We start from the raw sequence: 25,530 nt of genomic DNA on the forward strand, positions 1-25,530 counted from the left end.
ATTGCCGGGTAGGCCACAAAGCCGGGGTATCAATTTAGGGCGATTATCAATTTAGGGCGATGCTCCGCCCACAGCAGTCTTCAAGCCTCCAAACTCTCTCCTGCTGTCCTCCTCCGGCGGTCGCTTACGCCGGCCGGGCCCTCGGGCTGGGCCTTAATCCCCCGCACCAATAGGCAGCTGCTTGCAGTCTGTTTCCCGCACCCTCGCGCCTACCAGGGACGCGTCGGGTGCTCTGTGCGCGACTACGTCCTGGCCATCCAATGCAGGCCTCTGGCCGGACCTGCGCCTCCCCGGTACTCACCACTGATGTATAGCTCGAGCGGCTGCCAGGAGAGAAACGCCGCTCAGCCGTCTCCGGGTGCCTCTACCGCCTTCGTCTCACTCTGGGCTCCACCGGGCTCCCAGCAGAGACCACACGCCATAGTCCGCGCCGCTCCGTGAAGGCCGCACCTCCCTCTCTCTCTCTGACAAGGAGTCACCAGCAAGTCGCCGGCCGGGGTCTCGGAAAAGGGGGGGTCGGGACCCTCGCTCACCCAACTGGACTGGCTAATCTTCTCAGGGGGCATGTAAGGAGGGGGTCACTGTGCTCCTAGTAGATTTTTATCTGTGGATGGCATCAGATAAAGCAGGATAAGAGTGCAGGACACAGGAGCTTTGTTAGGCAGCGGCCATTCTTGTTGGCTGCTAGCCACGCCCCCCGAATATTCAATTCTTAAAGCTTCAGAATAACGTTGTAAGGTTCAAAAATCCCAATGCATTTCGGTGCTAAGCACCTTCATCAGGGGAATGCTGCAAAAATATACAAATATAACAAATGTTTCTAATATTGTAATGTAAACAGAATAGTATCAGTTCCAAACAATTTCAACAATCCCAACAATTTAGAGCGTGGATACGCCCAAACCACGGTTCTGTATGTTACAATGTGCCAGTCAAGATACATGAAACTGTAGCAGTGTTGCAAGCATATTGTCCAATTCACGTAAAAATGTGATGTCACCCTGTGAGTCACCACAAGTCCAAGTGTCAAAGAGTAAAGAAAAGAAGTGAAAGACAAAACAAGAAGAAGGGGGTGTGAGGGAGGCGACGGGTGTCAGGATCAACCACGGGAGACAAGCATGACCTGGGTTCCTTACCGTTGCGGGGACGACGAACTCACGGGACTCAAACAGTTAACAGTGGACTCTTCCCTCCTCCCGCAGACTGTTGGATATGACCCGGATGTCGTACGTCATTGCGAAGGCGGGACCAACAGCATCAGCAGCCAATTAGGACTCAGGGCGGGAGGTCAGGACGAGCACAAAAGCGAAGGAGCCTGAACAGCAGGTGTGTCAGCGGAGCCGAATCAGGAAGAGGATTGCCGAAACCTCGAGGACGCCAAGGACACCACAGGCAGCAACGCCGGACCGGAGACAACCGAAGCGGAAGGTCCCCAGAGGACGAACGACGCCAAAGGAGCAGACGGGCTCGAAGAAGATGAACCGGAAACGTGGACAGAGGACTGGTGGATCCCGGAGGACGCACGAGCCGCCATAACTCAGGAGAGTTGTGGCCTCCAGTGGTACGTGTCGGGGACCGGGGCTTAGGGAAGGGGTGGGAGTGTATTGTGTTACGGGCGGTGGGCCGTAAGCGGCGAGGTGGGGGAGGCTATAATGCTTCAGTGCATGCTTCAAGAGCACCCTTGTCTTCTGTATTGCCTTGAGACAGGAAAGCGGCATTTTTAAACCATCCCTGTACCTCTGGGCACCACCCGACCGCATTAAACCTCCCGAACACCCGAACACCACCCCTTTAGTTTGGTTCTGATAAAGCTCACGTGGTTATGGTGGCAGTAGCCCTTTGTACGCAAAGTCAGTTCTAATAGCTGCTTTCTCTTTGCTTTGAGCCACTCCGGGACCCTGAACCAACAGAGACCCGTAATAGGTCTCACAAGCTTGAAGGGGAAGAACCAAGCCAAGGTGCCATCCAGACGTAGAGGACTTCCCTACAACCCTTCTGGAATCAACTCTGTTGTTTTTTTTTTTAACTTTAGAATCAACCCCCTTTTATTCTGTTTTGTACACTTAAGACTATGATTTGACTCTTAATAAGTTGTCCCTTCCCAAATAAACCTCTCACTATTCAACCCATACGGCTTCCTCGCTTCTGCTTCCGACCATCCCTCCGATATTGGGAAACAAGCGGTAACTACCCACATGCAAAGAGAAAACCTATGCATGCCACTAGTCACAACTCACCTATACCAATAGCCAACACCAGAGAAACTCTCTGTAAAAATATGTGTTCGATGGTAACTCTACTCTCCTGTCAAAAACAAGGCCCTAGCGGGTGAGTAGCGCGCTATACAAATTCACTGATTGATTGATTGATTGATTGAAGGAATCACAAAACGACAGAAGAGAATCTCTATTAAAACCAAATATGAGTGATCAACGCAAGGCAGTCACAAGGAAACCAATAAAGTATACGTACTGTTTTGAGCCCGAACCGGCCCGTATCTGGATCAAGAAAACTCCAATAAACTGTATTCCAATAAGTACTGCAGGAAAAAAAGGAATCATAAATGCCATTGCTCCGTGTCTCAAAACCCTCACCCCACACCCAAATGGACTGCTCCTTATCGTTCAAACACGGTATCCACTCGCTCTGCTGGCGTACCTTCCTTGTGGTCGGTGTGAGACCCTAGCAGCCAGATTTAAACTTCCGCGTGTGACGCGAAACACCATGAACATAATACAAGGACTATATTCAACGTTACGCTTCCCTTCCATCAAAGCGTCTATCGCTATGAACTGCCTCAAGAACTAGACCGCTAACTTTATAGTTTGCGTGTGTGTAATAAGAAACCCTAAAGGAAAAAGAAAGATCGTGTCCCCATAAGAGATATGAAAGGGAAAAAAAAAAACATAGATAAAAAGCACAAAAAGGGGGGGGTGCATAGCTGTATGTCGGATAGCCCGATTCAGCTGGCAACCCCAACAGGAAACGTGACCATAGTCCTTGTGTATAAAAAAGTGCTGAATGGCAAAATCAGTACATCAGCGTACCAATATAAATAATACATACATAATACATGTCAACAAATCATAAGAAAATAAGTAAATTCAAGTTTCTCATTCAAAGCACAAGGATTCATGGTATTCAGAAAACGAATCCAAAATTTTTCTCTTTGTGCAAGATACCTGGTGGTATCTCCATGCGGTAATACTGACACCTTTTCTAGTACTGTGAAACGCAACTGAGGTATTGTGTTTTTTCTCCATCCAGTGTACCGCTAAACATGATTTTATGTTACCTGTGCGAATCGTACTTTTATGCTCAGTAAATCTAATTTTTACCTTCCTAGATGTGCGCCCAATATATACGAGCCCACATGGACACTTAATGGAATATATGACCATACTCGTATTGAATTCAGATGTGTACCTAAGTTTAATCTGTTTACCCGTATGTGGGTGTGCAAATTTGTCACCTACGATCACATTGTCACAGTTACCGCAGTTGTGGCACTTCCGCATCCCCAAACGTTCAGTGTCGCACACAGTCAGTTGTTTCTTATTTAATAGTTCTTTGATGTTTTTTGATCTAGTGAAGGCAAATATGGGACGACCAGTAAAAACTTCCTGAAAATCATTTTCCGGTTCTATGATCTCCCAACGTTTGTTGATGCACCGTTTAATATCTCTGGAAGCAGTAGAGTATTTAAAAACACAGACCTCTCTCTTATTTATTTATAAAGTTTTATATAGCACGAACAAGATCCCGAAGGATATCAGAGCGCTTTACAAAAAGAATCAGGGATGCTCAACCCTAGGAAAAGAGAAAAGAAATGCCCATGGAGAGTGGTGGTGCCGATCCTTACCACTGTGCCTTCACTTCTTTGATCTTCCCCTTTGGGAGTCATTTTCAGGAGCAGTGTTCTTTTCAGAGGGTGCTTGAGAGGATGTCTTTTGAAGCCTCCTCCTCTTTATCACCTCTACAGCTTTCATATTTTGAAGCATCCCACTGTCTTACTTTTTTCTTGGCTTTTTAAAGATCCCTTGGACATCTTCTGACAAATCTCACATTCTTCCACAGAATGTAAAACCAGGAGGCCAACCACACAACACTTTTCAAAGACAGAAGTATTCCGACTAAAATAAATCTGTCAGGTGATGGTAGAAGACATCACAGCAGTTGGACTTAAAAGACATCGAGGTGGTGTGAAATTTTGAGGAAAATTATAGAAATAAGTATAAAAAAACAGAGGTATGAAACCTCACGTGCTCCGAAATCCCACTAACAAGTGCCGAAAAAAATTCTCTGTGAGAAACTGCCACTACAGTGCATCATGGGTAGAGGATGCTCAATGAATCTTAAAGGGACAGGATGCTTTTTCCAGAGCTGTCAACATGGGCCTATCAGGGTATGTTTTCCCGATCGAGGTCTGACATTTTCAACACTTTTTGTTGCAACTGAGATGCTGTAATAGCTGCCTGCTTATTTGATTTGCTTAGTAGTTGCTCTTTATCCAGATTACAAGCCCTCTGTTTCGCTGCCTCAATAACTGCCAACAGATAACCTCTCTTCAAATATGCCTCAGATGCTTCCTCTGCCCTGAAGTTCTTCAGAACAAATTCTTCTAATTGTGACAGTGGTAGGTGGTTTTAAAGTGCTTATGTATGAAAACTGTGGTAGTGTAAGGCATTATTCCTGTCTGTAGGTTTTTTATACACTCTGGGCTCCAAATTGTTGCCTTTTCTTTCAATCAGAATGTCCAGATAGTTAATGGTAGTGGAATGCATGGTATGGGTGAATTTGATGTGTGGATGACAATTGTTTAACGTGGTGAGTACATCTTCCAAAGTTTGCTTTGTGCCCTTCCAAATTATGTCATCAATGTACCGTAGATATAGCACAAGATGAGCCGTCCATGCTCTTTCGTGTAGTATATGGGTGTCTTCAAACTTGGCCATAAACATATTTGCATACGCCGGTGCTCCGGTAAACCCCATAGAGGTACCGGTCTTTTGCAAATAAAAATCTGTTTTCCAAGAGAAGTAGCTATGATACAGACTGAATTGGAGTAATTCCAATAGCAAAATGTTGAGTCTCTTCGTAATCATGTCGCAGAAGTAGCCACTCGACTGCTTCCAAACCTTCTCCATGTGGAATGGACGTATCTGAAAGAAACAGGTTAGTATTAGATTCCTTACCTTAGGATATCCCCAGGCGTCAGACTGGATCCGGAAACTTTTGCGTAGCAGTACCCTTGCGCGTCGGTAGGCGTCGTCTGAGGCTCCGAGTCCCTCGGCGGCGTCGTTGGCGCCTAGATGACATCGCCGGAGTACTTAGATGCCGCGCTCGCGCGCTGACGTCAGTTACTATTTTTCCGTGCCAGCAAGCGCCGATCCGGGAACAGTGGTACCCTTAGTCAATTTTTGACTAAAGTTTTCAATCATTTTTGATCATTTTTCGAAGTCGAACGACTCCTAGGGATGCCCGGGTTTAAGCCCTGCGTCGACTGCAACCGACTGATGTCGGGTACCGACCCCATCGCCGGTGTCTTCATTGCCTGGGGCCCGACCACAATGACAAGCCGTGCCCCGACTGCCGGGCCTTGACATCGAAGGCTAGGCGGGAGCGGTCCCGCAAGCGCCTCGAGCTCCGGCAGTCGGCCCCGCGCCGTTCGAGGTCCCGGTCCAGAAGGAGGTCGAGGGACCAGTCGCGGGGCCGGAGTCATCACGGCTCGGAGGATCGACACCACTCCTCGAGCTCCAAGTCCTCAGGTAAGAGGCACAAGAAGTCGAAGAAGCGACATCGCTCTTCCGACTCCCCCCGACGCTCGCGCGACACGGCCGGGGGTTCGGGCGACACCGCCCACGGGGCTACGCCGGAGCCGCGGGCGTCGCAGCCTGCTCCATACCCGCCAGTCCCTGGGCAGAATGGGCCGCCGGAGAAGATTGACGCCTTCCTCACGGCCATGAGGTCGCTCACTCCTTCGTCGGGTTCCGCGGCGCCTTCGGGCCAAGCGGCCCCGACTGGGAACCCAAGCGGGCCGGGTGCTACGGCCCCGGCACCGTCGGGTGCTTCGGCCCCGGCGCCGTCGGCGACTTCGTTCCCGGCGTCGCAGGGCCCCGCTGGATCCGGGCCCGGATCCGGGTCGGCGCCGGTCGACCTTACGACCTCGCCGGCGCCGGCCCCTAGGGTGTCGCCCCCGGCGACGTCCACGGACGATGTCGTCCACGGACGACGTCGTCCCCAGTCCCCCTCTCGGTCCAGTTCCGACGCCGGAGCGGCGTCGCTTGACACCGCATTCGACGCCGCGAGAAGATTTTTTCTTCTATGATCCGGCCCCATCATTTTACCCTAAGCACCAGGAGATGGGTGGCGAGGTGGATTGGGAGGGGAGGGGAGGACCCTCTGACACGTGAGTGCCAGTCTTATCAGGACTGGGCAGGTGAGCTAGGGGACGCCAGTGGTCTGGACACTTCGCCAGACACTGGTTTTGTCTCCCCTCCTACCGTGGCTTCGGAGGAGGGGGCTGCCTATAGTGTGGTGTTGATGCGGGCGGCCAAGGCCTTATCCCTTGAACTCCCCGTCGCGGCCGTGAGGACTAACCTCCTCACTGAGGTCCTTAAACCGCAAGCAAGCTCTTCGGAGCCTCTGTTGCCATTTAATGTGGTCTTGTCTGACGTTCTTCTGGGCACCTGGTCCAGGCCCGCTACAGGTCCCCCTGTAGATAGGAACGTGGCCAGACGCCACCGCCCGGCTCCGGGCGACCCTTGCTTCCTGTCCATTCACCTCACTCCCGAGAGCCTGGTCATACAGGCCTCTAACTCCCAGACCGCATTCCCGACGGCTCCCCCCGATCGGGACTCCAAGAGGTACGAACAGTATGGCAAAAAGATGTTCTCCTCACTGAGTTTGGGGTTGCGGGCCGTTAACACCGCGTGCCTCTTGGGCCGTTATACCCACTTCCTGTGGGACACGGTCGCGGACGTGCTGCCACAGTGTCCGGAGGAGGCCCGGACTAAACCCGCCCAAGCCCTGGCAGAGGGTCGAGATGCGGCACGGTACTCCATCTGATGTAGGCTGGATACAACAGACTCGCTGGGTAGAGCGATGGCAACGACAGTGGCGATTCGTCGCCACGTCTGGCTGAAGTCCGACAACTTTTCGGCTGATGTCCAAAACACCCTTATGGACATGCCGTTTGATGGCCGTCGCCTCTTTGGCGACAAGGCAGACAGTGCGCTTGAGCGCTTTAAGGACTCCAGGGCTACGGCCAAGTCCTTGGGCCTGTCGGCCACGCGCCAGCACTCTGCTGCCTTTCACTCATTTCGTGGCCAAGGAAGGGGCGCCCCCACAAGTCCTGCCAGCCACGGGCCGCAGACTAAAATCCAGCGCGATGGCGGACGTGGTAACTGCCGTGGGGACAACGGCGAGGCCAGTCCACATCCACCCCCGCAGCATCCGCCTCAAAGCCCACCTAGTCTAAGCTTTCAGGCCCACGTGACGCCAGTGGGGGGCAGGGTTCGCCATCACCTCCTCCACTGGCGCAACATCACATCGGACAGGTGGGTGCTGCAAATCGTCCGAAGGGGCTACTCCCTCCCCTTCGAGGCGACCCCTCCAGCCATGCCACCGCAGGACCACCGCGTGTCGGGGATCCCTTGAATTTTCTGCGAGAGGATGTTACGGCCCTCATGGCCAAGGGGGCCATCGAGCGGGTTCCTGGGCCAGAAGTAGGGTGTGGTTGTTACTCCCACTACTTTTTGGTTCCCAAGAAGGGCAAAGGGGGGCCTACGCCCCATCTTGGACCTGCGGAACGTCAACAGCTTCCTCCGAAAGGAGAGGTTCAAGATGCTGACACTGGCTCAGGTCTTAGCTGCCCTGGACCCGGGAGACTGGATGGTAGCGTTGGACTTGCAGGACGCTTATTTCCACATCCCCGTCCTGCCGGCCCACCGGCGCTACCTGCGGTTCATGGTAGGCCACGAGCACTTTCAGTTTATCGTGCTCCCCTTCGGCCTTACCAGCGCCCCACAGGTGTTCACGAAAGTTATGGCGGTGGTCGCGGCTCATCTGCGCAGGTTAGGGGTTTCAGTCTTCCCCTACCTCGACGACTGGTTGTTGAAGGAGGGCTCGCCCCAGACAGTCGTCAGCCACCTCCAGACTACGGCCGACCTCCTGCACCTGCTGGGGTTCTCCATCAATGTGCCGAAGTCACACCTGTGTCCCTCTCAGTAGCTCCTCTTCATCGGAGCGGTTCTAGACTCGGCACAGTTTCGGGTTTATCCTCCCGAACAGCGGGTTCGGGATATTCAGGCTCTGATTCCGATCTTTCAGCCGTTATCCCAAGTCTCAGTCAGGTTGACGCTGTGGCTCCTGGGGCTGATGGCCTCCTGCATCCTTCCGGTGCATCACGCCAGGTGGCGGATACGGGCTCTGCAGTGGGACCTGAAGTTTCAGTGGGCCCAGCATCAGGGCAACTTGTCCGACCATGCCTTGATCTCGGAGGGCACTGCAAGACAGTTGCAGTGGTGGCTCACGGAGCGCGATTGGGTCAGCGGCAGATCCCTCTCCCTACCCCAACCGGAGCATGTAGTTGTGACAGACGCGTCCCTCCAGGGCTGGGGAGGCCACATGGGAGAGGCGGAGATCAGAGGGCTCTGGTCTCCGGCGGAGTCCCAGCTCCATATCAACCTTCTGGAGCTGCGGGCGATCCGGCTTACACTGAAGGCATTCCTCCCCTCTGTCCGGGGGAGGGTAGTGCAGGTGTTCACGGACAACACCACCGCCATGTGGTACTGCAACAAACAGGGCGGGGTGGGGTCGTGGGCCCTATGCCAGGAGGCTCTGCGCCTCTGGCAATGGCTGGAACATCAGGGCGTGACCCTGGTGGGTCAACTACTGGCAGGTTCCCTGAACGCCAGGGTGGACGAACTCAGCCGTCGGTGCATGATGGATCACGAATGGCGTCTGAACTCGGACGTGGCGAAAGGCTTCTTTCAGCAGTGGGGAGAGCCTTGGTTAGATCTATTTGCCACAGAAGAGAACAGGCAATGTCATCAGTTCTGCTTGTTGGAATTTCCAACAAGGGGTGGTGATGGACAGAGTCTCTGAATTAAGCAGAGTACTCTCACCCAGTCAAGAGATCAGGGCTAGATCCAACACCGTTTTTTAGCTCATTGCACCATCCCAGTTTCAGAACCTGGCTGTATGCAAATTAGTCTGTCCCTGGCCCAGTGCATCATGGGAACAGGGCAGACCAGACTACAAAAGCCAATTCTTACACTGGGAAGGAAACAAGCTTCCGGGGACCGGTTTCTGCCATTTCAGGCGTCTTCGGCCCGGCTTGCTTGAATCCTGATGGTGCAATGAGCAAGGGACTCACATCTGAGTATACCCTTCCACGCTTAGGGTGGACAAAATTATTTACAACAAGGGGTGGTGATGGACAGAGTCTCTGAATTAAGCAGAGTACTCTCACCCAGTCAAGAGATCAGGGCTAGATCCAACACCGTTTTTTAGCTCATTGCACCATCCCAGTTTCAGAACCTGGCTGTATGCAAATTAGTCTGTCCCTGGCCCAGTGCATCATGGGAACAGGGCAGACCAGACTACAAAAGCCAATTCTTACACTGGGAAGGAAACAAGCTTCCGGGGACCGGTTTCTGCCATTTCAGGCGTCTTCGGCCCGGCTTGCTTGAATCCTGATGGTGCAATGAGCAAGGGACTCACATCTGAGTATACCCTTCCACGCTTAGGGTGGACAAAATTATTTACAACAAGGGGTGGTGATGGACAGAGTCTCTGAATTAAGCAGAGTACTCTCACCCAGTCAAGAGATCAGGGCTAGATCCAACACCGTTTTTTAGCTCATTGCACCATCCCAGTTTCAGAACCTGGCTGTATGCAAATTAGTCTGTCCCTGGCCCAGTGCACATGGGAACAGGGCAGACCAGACTACAGAAGCCACGGTGTTGGATCTAGCCCTGATCTTTTGACTGGGTGAGAGTATTCTGCTTAATTCAGAGACTCTGTCCCTCACCACCCCTTGTTGTAAATATTTTTGTCCACCCTAAGCGTGGAAGGGTATACTCAGACATGAGTCCCTTACTCATTGCACCATCAGGATTCAAGCAAGCCGGGCCGAAGACGGCTGTAATGCCAGAAACCGGTCCCCGGAAGCTTGTTTCCTTCCCAGTGTAAGAATTGGCTTTTGTAGTTTGGTTTGCCCTGTTCCCATCATGCACTGGGACAGGAACAGACTAATTTGCATACAGCCAGGTTCTGAAACTGGGATGGTGCAATGAGTTAAAAAACGGTGTTGGATCTAGCCCTGATCTTTTGACTGGGTGAGAGTATTCTGCTTAATTCAGAGACTCTGTCCCTCACCACCCCTTGTTGTAAATATTTTTGTCCACCCTAAGCGTGGAAGGGTATACTCAGACATGAGTCCCTTACTCATTGCACCATCAGGATTCAAGCAAGCCGGGCCGAAGACGGCTGTAATGCCAGAAACCGGTCCCCGGAAGCTTGTGTCCTTCCCAGTGTAAGAATTGGCTTTTGTAGTTTGGTTTGTCCTGTTCCCATCATGCACTGGGACAGGAACAGACTAATTTGCATACAGCCAGGTTCTGAAACTGGGATGGTGCAATGAGTTAAAAAACGGTGTTGGATCTAGCCCTGATCTTTTGACTGGGTGAGAGTATTCTGCTTAATTCAGAGACTCTGTCCCTCACCACCCCTTGTTGTAAATATTTTTGTCCACCCTAAGCGTGGAAGGGTATACTCAGACATGAGTCCCTTACTCATTGCACCATCAGGATTCAAGCAAGCCGGGCCGAAGACGGCTGTAATGCCAGAAACCGGTCCCCGGAAGCTTGTTTCCTTCCCAGTGTAAGAATTGGCTTTTGTAGTTTGGTTTGCCCTGTTCCCATCATGCACTGGGACAGGAACAGACTAATTTGCATACAGCCAGGTTCTGAAACTGGGATGGTGCAATGAGTTAAAAAACGGTGTTGGATCTAGCCCTGATCTTTTGACTGGGTGAGAGTATTCTGCTTAATTCAGAGACTCTGTCCCTCACCACCCCTTGTTGTAAATATGTTGGAATTTCCAAGGCGGCACTCACTCTGAGACGCTTTTCATCGCGAGTGGAGTTGCGGTCTGTTGTACGCCTTTCCGCCTATACCACTTCTGCCCAGAGTGCTGAAGAAGATCAGACGCGACCGGGCCCAAGTCATCCTTGTGGTTCTGGACTGGGCTTGGAGGTTCTGGTATCCCGAGCTACTCAGCATGTCTGTCGATCCCACGATTCGTCTGCCCCTTCAGGAGGACCTTCTGTTGCAGCAGCAGGGGACGGTCCTCCACCCAAACCTGTCCAGTCTCCACTTATATGCGTTGAGATTGAGCGGCGGCAGTTGAGGCCATTTGACTTGCCTCCTGAAGTCTGTAATGTCATTCTGGCAGCCAGGCGTCCCTCCACAAAATCGGTATACGCCTGCAGGTGGAACAAATTTGTGGCATGGTGCACAGCAAAGGCTGTGGATCCCCTTTCTGCCCCTCTTGCAGAGGTGCTCTTCTTTCTTCTTTCTCTCGCCCAGCAGGGCTCTGCTCTGGACACTCTGAAGGGCTACCTCTCGCCCATTTCCGCCTTCTTAAGGCTACCTAATCAGCCCTCTTTGTTCAAGTCCCCGGTTGTAAATAGGTTTTTCAAGGGCATCACTCATGTTTCCTCCAGTTCCTTTTGTGATGCCTCAGTGGGACTTGAACCTTGTTCTAACTTTTCTGATGTGCGCTCCCTTTGAGCCACTTCATAACTGTCCTCTTCGCCTCCTTACTCTGAGGACCGCTTTCCTGGTTGCCATCACCTCTGCCAGGAGAGTGAGTGAGCTACAGGCCCTTTCTTCTAAGCCTCCTGTCCTTTTAGTCCATCCGGACAAAGTTGTGTTGCGGGCGCGACCCTCTATGCTGCCCAAGGTAGTCACAGCCTTCCACATCGGGCAGTCCATCACTTTGCCCACCTTCTTTCCGCCTCCGCATCACTCGAAAGAGGAAGAGAGGCTCCAACGTCTGGACCCAAAACGTGCGCTCTCATTCTATCTGGATCGCACATGCCAGTTCCGGGTGGATGATCAACTCCTTGTTGGTTACATGGGCGCTAAGAAGGTACGGGCGGTGCACAAACGAACCATTTCTCGATGGGTCGTCTTGTGTATCAAGGCTTGTTACTCTTTGGCTCGAAAGGAGCCTCCTGTAGGGCTTCGTGCCCATTCCACACGGGCCACGGCGGCTACTACTGCCTTGGGCCGGGGAGTCCCCATTCAGGACATCTGTCAGGCAGCCACGTGGGCCTCGCTGCACATGTTCGCAAGACACTACTGCCTGGACAGCCAAGTCCGGAGAGATGGCTTTTTCGGGCCGTTCCGTTCTCCAGGACTTTCTGGTGTGATCATTGGTTCGCAGACCCACCACCGGGGTTGGTATTGCTGGGGTATCTATTCTAAGGTAAGGAATCTAATACTAACCTGTTTCTTTCAGATGCACAAGTTACTTACCTTCGGTAACAATATATCTGTAAGAAAAAGTAGTTAGTATTAGATTCCTTACCGCCCCACCCATCCTCCCCGTTCTGCGAACCGATATCTAGGGTTAAGGTCATCCCCTTTCAGGGCCCTAGTTTCATGGCACCAGTGTTGGTTTTTATCATGGCTCTGCGTTTCTGGCGCGGAAAAGCTGTGTATAAGAACTGACGTCAGCGCGCGAGGGCGGCATCTAAGTACTCCGGCGACGTCATCCCGGCGCCGAAGACGGACGCGGAGCCGCAGAAGACGCCTACTGACGCCCAAGGGTACTGCTACGCAAAAGTTACCGGATCCAGTCTGACGCCTGGGGATATTCTAAGGTAAGGAATCTAATACTAACTACTGTTTCTTACAGATATATTGTTACCGAAGGTAAGTAACTTGTGCGTATAGTGACGATACGTCTATAGTTGCCAACCAATGTTCAGTAGTTTCTGGAATATTGACATCCTTTAATTTATTGAGACAGTCTGTGGTGTCCTGGACATATGTGATCCATTGTTGGACCAGTGGTTGTAAATAGTAATCTAAAAACTTCCCTACTGGTTCATGCATTGACCCACATCCAGCCACAATCGGTCAGAATGGGGGGTCCACAGGATACTTATGCAACTTCTTGAGCATGTAGATAGGTGGCCTCTTAGGGTATACAGATGTCAAAAATGTGTAAATGTTCTCATCAATCCAACCAAGATCCTTGGCTTTGGTGAGGATTTGTGATAGTCATCTGGAAAGCACTGGTGGGGTCAGATTCTAGACGTAGGTAGGTGACAGTATCCGGTACGTGTTGTTCAACTTTAGATTCATAGTAACTGGTGTCCATGATTACCAGCGCTCCGCCCTTATCTGCTGGCTGGAACGTCAGGTTGTTATTCATAGCTAGTTTCCGTAGAGTCACATGTTCTTTCATTGACAAATTCTTCTGTTTATGTTCTTTCCGGTGTACTTCTACCAGATCTTTTTTGATCAATAGTTCAAAGATTTCGAGTGTTTTATGCGACACCGGTGGTATAAAGGTGCTTTTAGGTTTGAACACCTTTTGAGGAACAGCTGCAACCACTTCCGTGGGAGACACTTGTGCTATGTGATGAAAAAACCAGCATAGCCTGAGCTTGCGCATAAACTTGAAAAGTGAAATGACATACTTTTATTTAGGATAGCTTTCTCGTGGTGTGTTAGTTCTACACTTTAAATATTCATGATTAGTTCCTCTTTGGGTTACGACGTGCTCCGACTGGCTTTTTTAACCCCTTGTCCCCGCCTGGTTCGCCGGATTTGCCAGTCCCCTGTTCTTCGGGTGCATGATTAGACGACTGGCCCGTCTCCAAAAAAAACGGTTTAGGAGTACCACTGGTGGTTGCTATGTCAGTAGATGTTTCTCCTATTCTTACTGTGGTCTTAATGGGTGGACATGAAGGTAAAGTATCAGATTCCGTGGCTATACTTTCCTCTGATGTTGAGGCCTCAGATTTCTTGAAAGTGCGTCGTTGTGCATATACCTCTGCCCAGCTATAAACTTCGTCCAGTTTATAGTCAATTGTGTCACGCCTGAATTTACGTAACTTGCGCTCATGAACCTCCTTTGCATGTGTTTCTAGTGTTTCATTAAGATCTTTACGTGTTTTATCCAGTTCCTATGGGGTCATTCTTTTAGATAAATCAGTTTTTATATCGTAAATTTCGGTTTCCAAATCCTTTAATTTGTCTGATAACTCCTCTATGCTTAAAAGTATAAGGTCCAAAGAACACTTATTAAGAATTGCAAACCACTTGGTCATGAACGGTTTGTTAAATTTGAACAACATGGGACGTAATGCAATACGCAATCCTTGCGGTATGCGTTTGGCCTTGTGGTTTTGAATGAGCGTGGTGGCATGAAGCCTTTGATTGATTTCTCTTCTTAAAGTGTATTGTAGTTGTTTAATCAATTGACTAGTGAAACCGGGTTTGGCCTGAAATGCTCTGGTTTCTTGAATGAATTAATGAATAAATGCTTTCAGCTTCTTCTGCTGTGTATCCCTTTGTTTCTGCCTGATTTGCAGTTAAATAAGCTATATCATCAAAATCCATGGTGGGTGCTGGTTACTGTTGTGGGGCTATGTGTAATAATGTCAAAAATCTCAAATGCGAGTAACCTGCACTCCTAATTTTACCAATTTTAAACAATCAACATGAATAACAAAGGTATTCAAAAAGTATACAAAGGTGCAGCCCTCAGAAAGCCTGGTTAGCCTCTACCAGGGAACTATATAAGACCAATTATTTCAAACAGAACCTGCCTGAACCTGAGTACGCACTTTTCACCAACCCTGTAAGGTGTGCGACTTTTTTACTCAAATTTGTCAATTATATACCTGCCAGTATTCCTTGAGGCATCGAACCACAGTCAGCTTTGGGGTTTTATCTAAAGCTGGGTAGGAAATGATCCTAGAATCCGATTTAGTCCTGCGAGTTACGTGGAACGTAACCCTCTCAGGGGTAAATATACGATTAGTGATATCCAATGCCCTGACATCTGGCACGCGTCAACAGGATATCAAACAAAGAAGCACAGCCAACATTGCCGACAGCTCTTTGCGGGAAAGATACCTATTATTCTGCCAGGATTGGAAAAGTCGCAGAACCTTGTTAACATCCTACAATGAGGAATACCTGGGTTCTGGTGGGAGAGAAGGACGGACACCCCGTACCAATTTGCATACCAGAGGATCTTCTCCCACCGGGTGTCCATCGACCAAAAGATGCCCAGCAGAGAATGCCGATCTATAAGAATTAATAGTGTGGTATGTTAGGCCCTGCGTTGCCAGCGAGGCAGTTCATGATAGTAGTCATCATTTCACACCCCAAGGGATCGTGACCTCCCCAAACACACCAACGGACCCACCTGGTCCATGCAGATTTGTAACGTTTGGTAGAGCTGTCCGCCCAGGCTGCCCCCAGCAAAGTTTGAGCTGCTGTCGATAGGCCAGAGATTCTCCACCGATGCCCAAAATCCACCATGCCATCAAGGGCATCCGACCCTGTTGGACTAGAGGGTGAGAGTCGCCCTGGGGATTCCTCAGGAGACCGGCCGCTTCTACACACAAGGCCCTCAACGAGGCAACAGCAGGAAGCAGCAGGACACATGCCGACAAGAGTTCTTCTAACCTGCCGCCCACCAGGAGAGCGGTAAAGAAGGGAGTCTCACCTGAGTTGGGCACGTTGTGGCCTCTTCCTCCTCCTCTTCCACCGCGACCTCTGGAGCCCCGACGAGCTTGGAAGAACTCTTGTCGGCATGTGTCCTGCTGCTTCCTGCCGCTGCCTCGTTGAGGGCCTTGTGTGTAGAAGCAGACGGTCGAGCGCCCCCTGCCTCGGCCGGCCCCGATGAAAACCTTGGGGTTAAAAACTAGCTTTATGGATGATTGTGCTTTATCAAGCGAGGTGAATGTGGTCACAAACTTTGTCAGCTCCTTCACAAACGGCTCTCCGAAGAGACCGCGATGTGTCACCACTCCTGCCTCCGATGTGGCGAGATCCCCCAACTTCGGGTCTACTTTGATCAGGAATGAGCCCCTCCTATCTGTCGAAAGGGCGCAGTTTGCGTTGCCCAAGAAGACTATCGCTCGTTGAGCCCAACTGGAAATTCTATCCGCTGAAAGGGGGGTACCAGACGCCTTGGCTTTCCTCTGTGAGCTCGAGGACCTCAGTGAGGGGACCCAAAATGTCCAGGAGCTTATCCTGGCACGAACGCCAAGAGCGGTCGATCCCTTTCTTGGGATCCCGAATATATTTTTGTACGAAGGTGGCCATTCTAGGGTCCACCTCCGGGGTTAAGGCTACTTTGCCCGGAAGGGCCGGGTGTGGGCACTCAGCCTTTAGGCAGGCCCTCACTTCTTTCTCGGGGGGCCACAAATGCGGACACTTTAGTGGAGGGGACCCACTCTGAAGAGCGGGGGTGGACAAGATCTTCTGGGGCCAACATGTCTGACTGGTCTTCCGCCTCCGGAGCGTCAGTGGCTAAAGGCTCTGCGGGGCGCCAGGGTCTGTACGGACCAGCCTCCTCTGCGGTCTTTGTCGCCCCCCTGAAGTGGTGGCAGATGTGGGATTCTCTGGGGCTGGGGTGGGGCTCGCCTTCTGATCTGGCCAAAACTGCCTTTTTAAGGCAGTCAAAGGCGCCCAGGTCCACAGCGGACGTACTCCTGCGTTTGCTTGGGCGTTGTGCTTCAAACGCAAAAGCAAACTGCATTATACGATGCTCAAAAGGCCCCATGGCCACATTCACTGCTTGATGGATGGAGGCACCACGGCATCACAAAATTCGTCATCCGGTGGGATGACCTGAATTGATTCCTCCTCTGTGTACTCCTCCATGACCTAATTCAAATTAGCGGAAGGAAGGCAACAATACAGGAAGCAACCACTGAGGAGAAAGCAACCCCAACGCCTTAAGCGTTAGTAGCGGAGCTACCTGGCAAAGGTGCACTTTAAGTGTGGCAAAGCCCAGATTTGGGCACACTAGGTGTGCGCTGGGCTGTAAGCCCGCAGGGGCGACTCACCCTAATGCTCTATGGAGGGTATCAAGTGTCTAGGCCCACCCCGGGATCTCCCTGCAAGCGCAATACACGCGCTGAAGCAGCGTTAAGGCGATGCGGGCGTAAGGGGAGATTCCAAAGATTCAATACAGACCTGCCCTACGGAGGTGTAAAGGCTTCCAGCTCTATGGGGGGCCGTGCTGCGCGTCCGAACGGTCGGCGCTCTCTGATCTCTGCGCGTCCGAGATCAGAAAGACGCAGACACGCGCTCCCTGTCAATTACTGCGCCGCACCGCACCTGACTGAGGGACCGCGAGTCGAGCGATCTAGGCTCCTGTGGCCCCGAACCTGTTAACAAACAAACGAATACGTTGCAGAGCTCGCGCGCACACAAAGAACACTGTGAAATACCAGCAATTATCAGGAAAAAAAAGCACGCATGCGATTTTACCAGAAAAACTACTGGAGCGAAAAGCGCTCGTGAAATAACCAGACCAGGTTAAACAATGGCAAACTTAGGCACAGATTTATCTAAACACGCATTTTTAGACTGAATGCCACCCGCCCTGAAGAGGAAAAACGGTACTTATCTTCGGCCAAGCAGGGAAGAAAGAGGAGGAGTGTTGGTGACAGCATGTCCTCAGGGACCACGGACGCCCCTGATTGGAGGATAGAGATTATCATATGGACTACTAAAACGATGGAACAGCATAATCCTCGCCTCCGGTCCTGACCAGGCCCGGACTGGTGCTTTCGGGCACCGGGCAATCCCCCGGTAGGCTGGATGGGAGGGGGGCCGGTTTTTCGACAGGGGGCCGATTTTCTGGCTGGGGGGGGCCGATTTTCAGTCCCACCTTCGGACCGGTCCGTGAGTGACGTCACGTGACAAGTGAGTCACACACTTCAGAGAGAAGTCACTGTCTGACTGACTGTCTGTCTGAGTCTCAGACAGACAGTCACAATCAGTCAGACAGACTTCCAAGTGCCAAGCAATACTGTACTACTGACCGTCCGAGTCCACCACTCTGCACTCTGTAGCTGCAGGGAACACAGCAGCGCCAGCAAGCCTGATTGGGAGGGAGGGCGAGGGGTGGGAGAAAAGTAGACCAAAATTGTTTTGAGTGTGAAAAAGGCCGCTTTATTAGGAAACAGGTGCACATTACAAATATAAAAACCCTGGCAACGCCTTACAAAACTATGCCTCACTAAATAAATAATTAACTACAAAACTCCGCCCCCCACCCCCTCCCCTAAAACTCTTTGGCCCCTCCCCCACCCAACAATACAGCAAAACATTACAATAACATTATAAACATAACATCATCAATAAAACATTACGTCATTAATCACATCATTACATCATCATTTAACCCCTTAGTCATCAAACCCCAATCACATATTAAAAGCCAGGCCCTCTATAACCAGAAACCCTGCCTGACCCTTCACTCCTGCCAATACCCTCCAAAACCTGAACGGTCAAACAATGACCAACTTCCCCTGTACTTGTCAATGAATGAATCAGCCCAATACTCAACAAAATTCTACCATAAACCGCACCGAGACAACAAAAACCCCGCACAGCACCTGTTCCTAGCGACAATACAAAATACAATAAAAAAACCCTGCACACCTATTAACCAGGAAAACAGCCTTTGCATAAAAATATTTCTGAAAAAATTGTAAACCTATCAAGGGATAAAAATTGTTCTATAACTAACCAAAAGTAGAGGGGGAAAAAACCCAGGAAAGGAAAAATATAAATAAAGGGGGGGGGCGGGTGGGGACAAAAAACGCTAACAGTCCTCCTAGCCACCAGGTCACCAAACCTAAAATGGTGGCTAGGAGGCGGGGACACAGGAATTTATAATTGGGCTGGCCAGTCCTACTAGGCCAGCCCAAATCCAGAACATTCTAGTAGCTACTGTCCATAAAAAAACCCTCGCAGCCCTCCCAAACCGCCCGGGGGAGGAGACCTCCCTTCGGTCAGCTCCCTCCCCCAAGCCCCCCTTGGGAGGGAGGGCGAGTGGTGGGAGAAAAGTAGACCAAAATTGTTTTGAGTGTGAAAAAGGCCGCTTTATTAGGAAACAGGTGCACATTACAAATATAAAAACCCTGGCAACGCCTTACAAAACTATACCTCACTAAATAAATAATTAACTACAAAACTCCGCCCCCACCCCCTCCCCTAAAACTCTTTGGCCCCTCCCCCACCCAACAATACAGCAAAACATTACAATAACATTATAAACATAACATCATCAATAAAACATTACGTCATTAATCACATCATTACATCATCATTTAACCCCTTAGTCATCAAACCCCAATCACATATTAAAAGCCAGGCCCTCTATAACCAGAAACCCTGCCTGACCCTTCACTCCTGCCAATACCCCCCAAAACCTGAACGGTCAAACAATGACCAACTTCCCCTGTACTTGTCAATGAATGAATCAGCCCAATACTCAACAAAATTCTACCATAAACCGCACCGAGACAACAAAAACCCCGCCACCCAGAAAGGTAGGGGGGGGGGAGAGAAAACTACACCACCTTCCTTTCTGCCCCCCCAAATAGAAAAATAGAAGCAGAAGTGAACAAATATCAACGTTGCATAGCTAACGAACGTGCCAAAACTTCACGTAACTCCAACAGATATAGGTCCATCCCCACCCTGGACAGGTGAACACCATCACCTCTGAAAAATTCCACAGTCTCAAATGTAATCTCTCTATGGGAAATCCTGCTGAAACCAAGACCACGGCAACAACGCGAAACCTCAGAGTTTACTTTCTTCCTGGCTCTGTCAACAGCCCTGGGGTTGACCGCACCTCTCCAGATCGTACGCGGAATCAACTCAGTCCAGAATACATGGCACCCGGCCCAAAACTCCTTTATAAGGCTCAAATCCTTCTTAATAGCTCGCAGCAATACCACACCTTTAGTAGCACAAAGATCGTTCTCCCCCAGATGAATGACCAGAATATCAGGACATAGCCCGCCCACCATATTGTTGTTAAGACATGGGATTAACTCTTTCCATAGCATCCCACCCTTTCCCTTCCAAACCACATTGAACATGCTAGCGTTAAAACCCAGAAGTTCTCCAAAGTAACTCTGCGCCGCCTGGACTCGGGCCCATTTCACGAAGGAATGCCCAACTATCCAGACTGTCACCACAGGAGAACGAGGCCCAGCAACAGATCCTATAAAAGAAAACAGAGTTAGAGCTCATGGGAAGGAAGATGACGCATGCGCCTCCTCCGCTTGACTCCTCACGTAGCGCTGAAAGCAGTTTGAAGACCAACGCCGCAGCCTCATGATATCCCTTTGAGTCCAACCTCTGTTAAAAGCTTCAGTTGCAGCCCCAATCCGGAATGAATGTGTCCCATATAGGCTCCCATCCAGACCCAAGTGTTCCAAAGCTTTACGCAAAACCATGCGGAATTGGTATGCTGTAACCAGGGTGCCATCAATATGCTGAAAAACGAGTGCATCATCACCACCCCCGCACAAAGAACGCCAGCGCCGCGCTAGCAGTAAAGGGCAAGTAAGCCTTGGGGCACGCGTTTGCAACCACACACCCTTCCCCTTCTTAGTCTGATCAGTTTTGGAGCTGGCTAACCATATATGCACCCCTTCATCAGAACAAAAAACATCCCGCCAAAATAGGCCACACTTGCATTTCGAGCCCAACAACTCCGAAACCCTAAAAGCTCCAAAAAACATGAATGCCATTAACATGGAAAATAAGCATGACTCAAAGTCATCTGAACAAACCTCAGGGAGAACAGTTATCAACCGAGCCAGAATCTGCCAAGATAAAGGAGCCCTGAGTCTACTGGTGTGCCCTTGCTCTCTGGCCCAACCCTCAAGCATCCTCCTGCCAATCTCCCCTGCTGACGGAGGATAACCCCATAATAACTTGCCCATAAATGCAATCCCTGCTAATTTACCTGCGATGGTCACCTTGGTCAGCCCTTTGTCCATGAGCTCTAAAAGGAAGTTCACGACATCCTCAGAACGACGCCAAACCTCCTCACGCCTACAAGCGCCAGACTCCAGAAATTCCCTCCAGGCCAGAGAATAAGCAGAACGCGTAGACACAGACAAAGAACCTACCACCAGTTGTAAGACCCGACGCTGCCTACGTGCCACAGATGAATCTGCATCGGGGTCGGTGCTTGATCTGCTTCCCTCGCCAGTCCACGGAATCTCCCCCACTGTGAACGAGACAGAGCATCCGCAATGTCATTGTCCACCCCAGGAATGTGCAAAGCACGAAAGTGAATGTCGTGTTTCAAACAGCCCAGCACAAAAACTCTCATGAGCTTCAAGACCTGTTCATCCCTGGCAGACTGTCGATTAACAATTTCCACCACAGCCATGTTGTCCACACGAAAAAGCACTTTCTTATGTGCCAAGACCTCCCCCCACAGGGTCAAAGCCACCAGCAAAGGAAAAAGCTCCAAAAAGGTAATGCTGCGACCACCATTCAACCACTCATCCGGCCAACGTTCCGCACACCATCTTCCATTCCAATACAGACCAAAACCATCACTGCCAGCTGCATCCGAAAACATTTGCACATCCCACTGAAAGTCAACGTCCCTAAACAAAGGAACACCATTAAAAGAAGAGAGAAAAAACTTCCACATTCTCAAATCCTCCTTGACGCCAGCAGACAACCGAACACGATGATGAGGCAAATGTTGACCTGCAAGAGCCCTGCCTAATCTGCGACAAAAAGTCCTTCCTGCTCTCACGACCCTACAAGCAAAATTGAGATGGCCTAGTAACACCTGAACATCTTTCACCAACACTTTCCGTTTTGCTAACATGGTGTCCAGCAACTCCAGCATCTTCACTTTCTTATCCTCAGGCAAGCGAGCCCGCATTGCTACAGAATCAAGTTCAATTCCCAAAAAGGACAAGACTGTGTCAGGACCCATAGTTTTCTCGGGAGCCAAAGGAACTCCCAGATCCTCCATGAGCCCTTGGAAAGTGTCCAGAGCAGACTGGCACTCCGTGGAGCCCGGGGACCCGACAAAGAAAAAGTCATCTAGGTAGTGCGTTACCAGTGAGTGACCAGACTAATGGGTAAAGTACCATTGTAGAAAAGTACTGAAACACTCAAAAAGAGCACATGAAATGGAGCAACCCATCGGCAAAGCCTTGTCCACATACCATTTTCCTAAAAAATGGATACCCAGAAGACACCAGTCATCCGGATGGACAGGCAGCAGCCGGAAAGCAGACTTTATATCACACTTGGCCATCTCAGCAGCTGCGCCCGCGGTCACAACAAGTGACATGGCCACGACAACTGAGGAATAAGAGACTGAAACAGCATCTGGATCAATAAAATCATTAACAGACGACCCTTCCGGCCATGATAAGTGTTGTATAAGCCTGAATTGTCCCGGATCTTTCTTCGGGACCACTCCAATAGGTGATATTATTAAATTAAGGATCGGCCAATCGTGAAAAGGGCCAGCCATCCTCCCTTCATTTACTTCTTTATTCAACTTGTCTTGTACTACTGTGCCATGCTCAGATGCAGATTTTAAATTAGCAGACCACCTTCTTTGTCTAGGACCTGTGTAACCTAACTTGAAACCAAATTCAAAACCATCCAACAATGTGTGTTTCCCAGCTACATTATCATAGTCATGAAGTGCAAGGCGCAGATTCTCTAAATTAACCGGTGTACGAGCCCTTGGGCCCAACACCCTGAGAACCTCTAGATCCCCTACCCCCTGGAAAATGTTGGGATGACCCTGAACCCCCTGCCCCTGACTGCTTCCCCTGTGGACCTCCTGCTGTCTTGTTATCCCAGCATTTAGAGAATGGGTGCCGCCTACCACAACCAGAGCATTCGTGTTTAAACTTACAGTAGTCTCTGCTACAGAACCCTTTGTTAAACTCCCAGCATGCGCCAGTTCCGGACTGTGTATTTGAGTTACTCCCCACCCCTCCCCTGGTGGGCTTGTCCTGAAAGGGCCGGTAGATTAAAGGACAGCCGCTGGCTGTAAAAATAGTCTTCCCGCCCGTTGCAGAACCCATAGTATGCTGCCACAGGTCAGTGTCTAATTCCCCCCACTTGGCCTCTGGATCCCATGCCATCCTGGCCCTGAACTCCTCATCATATTGTGACCAAGCAAACCCCCCCCCCCCCCAGTAAGCTGTGCCTTGCGTATAACATCCATGTACTTGAAAAGTGACACGCTGCGCTCTGGAAACTTTTCACAATATACACTTGCATATATAAGGAAAGCAGCTGTCCAATTTTCAATGGTTAATGGAACTCTAGGACGTTTGGCCAGCTCAAATTCCTCCTCTTTTGACCCTTCTTTTGACCGGACTTCCCGGTGTAGTAGCTTAAGAATTTCGACATACTCTCCCTTCCAAATACGTTCTTTCGTGGCCAGCATCAAATGGGCACCCAAAGGCTTCGTGACGCGCATAAAAGGCAACTTTTTAATCTTCAACTCCTTGCTGGCCAATGGCTCCTTTACCACAGTAATAGCATCAGTGCTAGTACCACTTACCACTGTACCTGTGACTTCAACAACGTCGTCAGTGCCCACCGCAGTGTCTTTAACATAACGTCCCTTCAACAACCTCCCTTCGCCTAAGACAATCGGTACTTCCCCCCCTGTGCCCACAGACACCATAGTAGGTTTGGCCTGTGTAGCGAATTGCTCACCTGGTAACAAAGAGACCACTCTCGAAGGCTCCGCCCGTGGTGCTGGGACCAATGTATGCTGTCTGCGAGGCGCCCTGACTGACGGGCCGTGCTCTCTTCGCACTTGCACTTGACTTTGCACCGCTGGAGCCTGAAAAACACTACCAGAAGCATGAGAGGGTTCCCCCCCCTCCACGTCCCGTAATTCTCCTTCATCGGGACTATCTTCATCATAATCAAGTAACACTGAATCAAAACCAACCGGCAACACATCACTACGGGTCTTACCTAACCCGGTATCAACAATATTACATCTTAAGGTTTGTGAAGCACCTCCAGGGGGGGGAGCAGACTGTACCCGCCTGTAACTCCCCTTGCGTTGACTCTGCGGCTCCATAGCCGCCGGCAAGGTAGGACACCTATACCTGCTACTCGTTGGGGCCAGCGGGGTCACGCCGGACCCTCTTGTGCTGACCGCGGCGGGTTCCCTCGGTGGAACAGAGAGGGCCACGCTAGGCATTCTCCTCGCTTCACCTTGGCGAAAGTGGACTGGACCGCGCCCTGCCAAGTCCGGACCGCCGCACCTACTCCTATCCTGAAAAGAAAAAGTTTGGACTGGTGTGCTAGGGTCCCTGAATACAACGCCTGAACCAGACCTTGTCCTCTGCGAATTAGCATCAACAACCGTCCCTTGACACCTATCCAAAGAACGCCCTCTAATACAGCCCCTCAAAGGCACACCCCTGGCCGGAGAGTCGCCTATCATCTCTTCATCATCACTCTCATCCAAGTTACCCCCCGCCACCGCTGAAGAAGAAGCCTGAATATGAGCCCTTGCACGCCACTCTTGACCCACACCGTCCTTCTGAAAACTCCGCTGTGCCAGACCTGCCGCACCAAACTGCTCCCATCCAGGGGAACCACACATAAAATAGGGGCCTCTCGTATCCCCAAACAAGCGTGGAACCGCATCCCTAGGCCCTTGCACAAACTCCCTACTCACCTGCCCAGAACCCCGTCCATGCCCCCACATCGCGCCCTGGGAGCCCCTACCCTCAGTACGGCAGGTGGGAAAGTCCCTCCAGTACTATCTACAGCTGAATTACCAAGAACCGTGGACCCCGCACCCAGAGCAGGTCTTGCTATATTGTTATCAGAAAGAAAGGAACCGTGGTCCACCAATGACACTCTCCTGCCTTCTCTGTGAAGACTGTCATCCACTCCCAGAAAAACAGCAGATCCAAAACCCCCTGAACGTGGAACCTCACTCTCCAAAACCACACCAGACAGGGAACCCCCCTCGCCCATTTGCGCCCATTCTCCCTCTCCCCTGGAACCCCCCCCCCCCCCCACAGACAGAACATCACCCACTGAACCAGGCGTGGAAAACAATAAAGGGCTACCCACATTACCCCCAACATCCACCATACCAGTATCAGCATCCTGTCCAGAAACTACCTGACCATAAGCAGGTGCCAAGCCCCCTGAGCCCAACTCAACATGAGAAACCACCATACTCGAATCCCTCCTCTCCCCAGCCTGTCTCTCCGAAACAAAATGCCTGGAAGGGGTTAACAACATTCGAGATGCCGCCTCAGGCACAAACTGCGACTCCTCGACAACCCACTCAGCATCATGGACACCGGGCACAAACCGCTCCTGGCCTGCTCCTTGCACAATAAATGGAACAGAGCCTCTGCGCGCTCCACGCGCAGAGACTACCTCTTTAGGGTGTACGCGCCGCTCGACCAGCGGG

The 25,530-nt window shown here is 50.8% G+C and overlaps 2 protein-coding genes across 4 annotated transcripts in view; one reads left to right on the forward strand and one right to left on the reverse strand.

Moving 5' to 3' along the window:
• Positions 1-25,530, forward strand: part of BLTP3A (bridge-like lipid transfer protein family member 3A) — a 571,303-nt gene that overhangs the window by 364,450 nt on the left and 181,323 nt on the right. The window lies entirely within an intron of this gene.
• On the reverse strand, positions 19,579-24,920 carry LOC144755407 (uncharacterized). The gene is made up of 2 exons (XM_078644273.1): positions 23,796-24,920; positions 19,579-20,292 (listed from the first exon to the last, which is right to left on the reverse strand). Exons 1-2 carry the CDS (start codon positions 24,805-24,807, stop codon positions 19,691-19,693), a joined length of 1,614 nt encoding a protein of 537 aa, XP_078500399.1. The 5' UTR covers positions 24,808-24,920; the 3' UTR covers positions 19,579-19,690.

The sequence above is a fragment of the Lissotriton helveticus genome, chromosome 5_1 (assembly GCF_964261635.1).
Source record: "Lissotriton helveticus chromosome 5_1, aLisHel1.1, whole genome shotgun sequence".
NCBI classification, from domain to species: domain Eukaryota; kingdom Metazoa; phylum Chordata; class Amphibia; order Caudata; family Salamandridae; genus Lissotriton; species Lissotriton helveticus.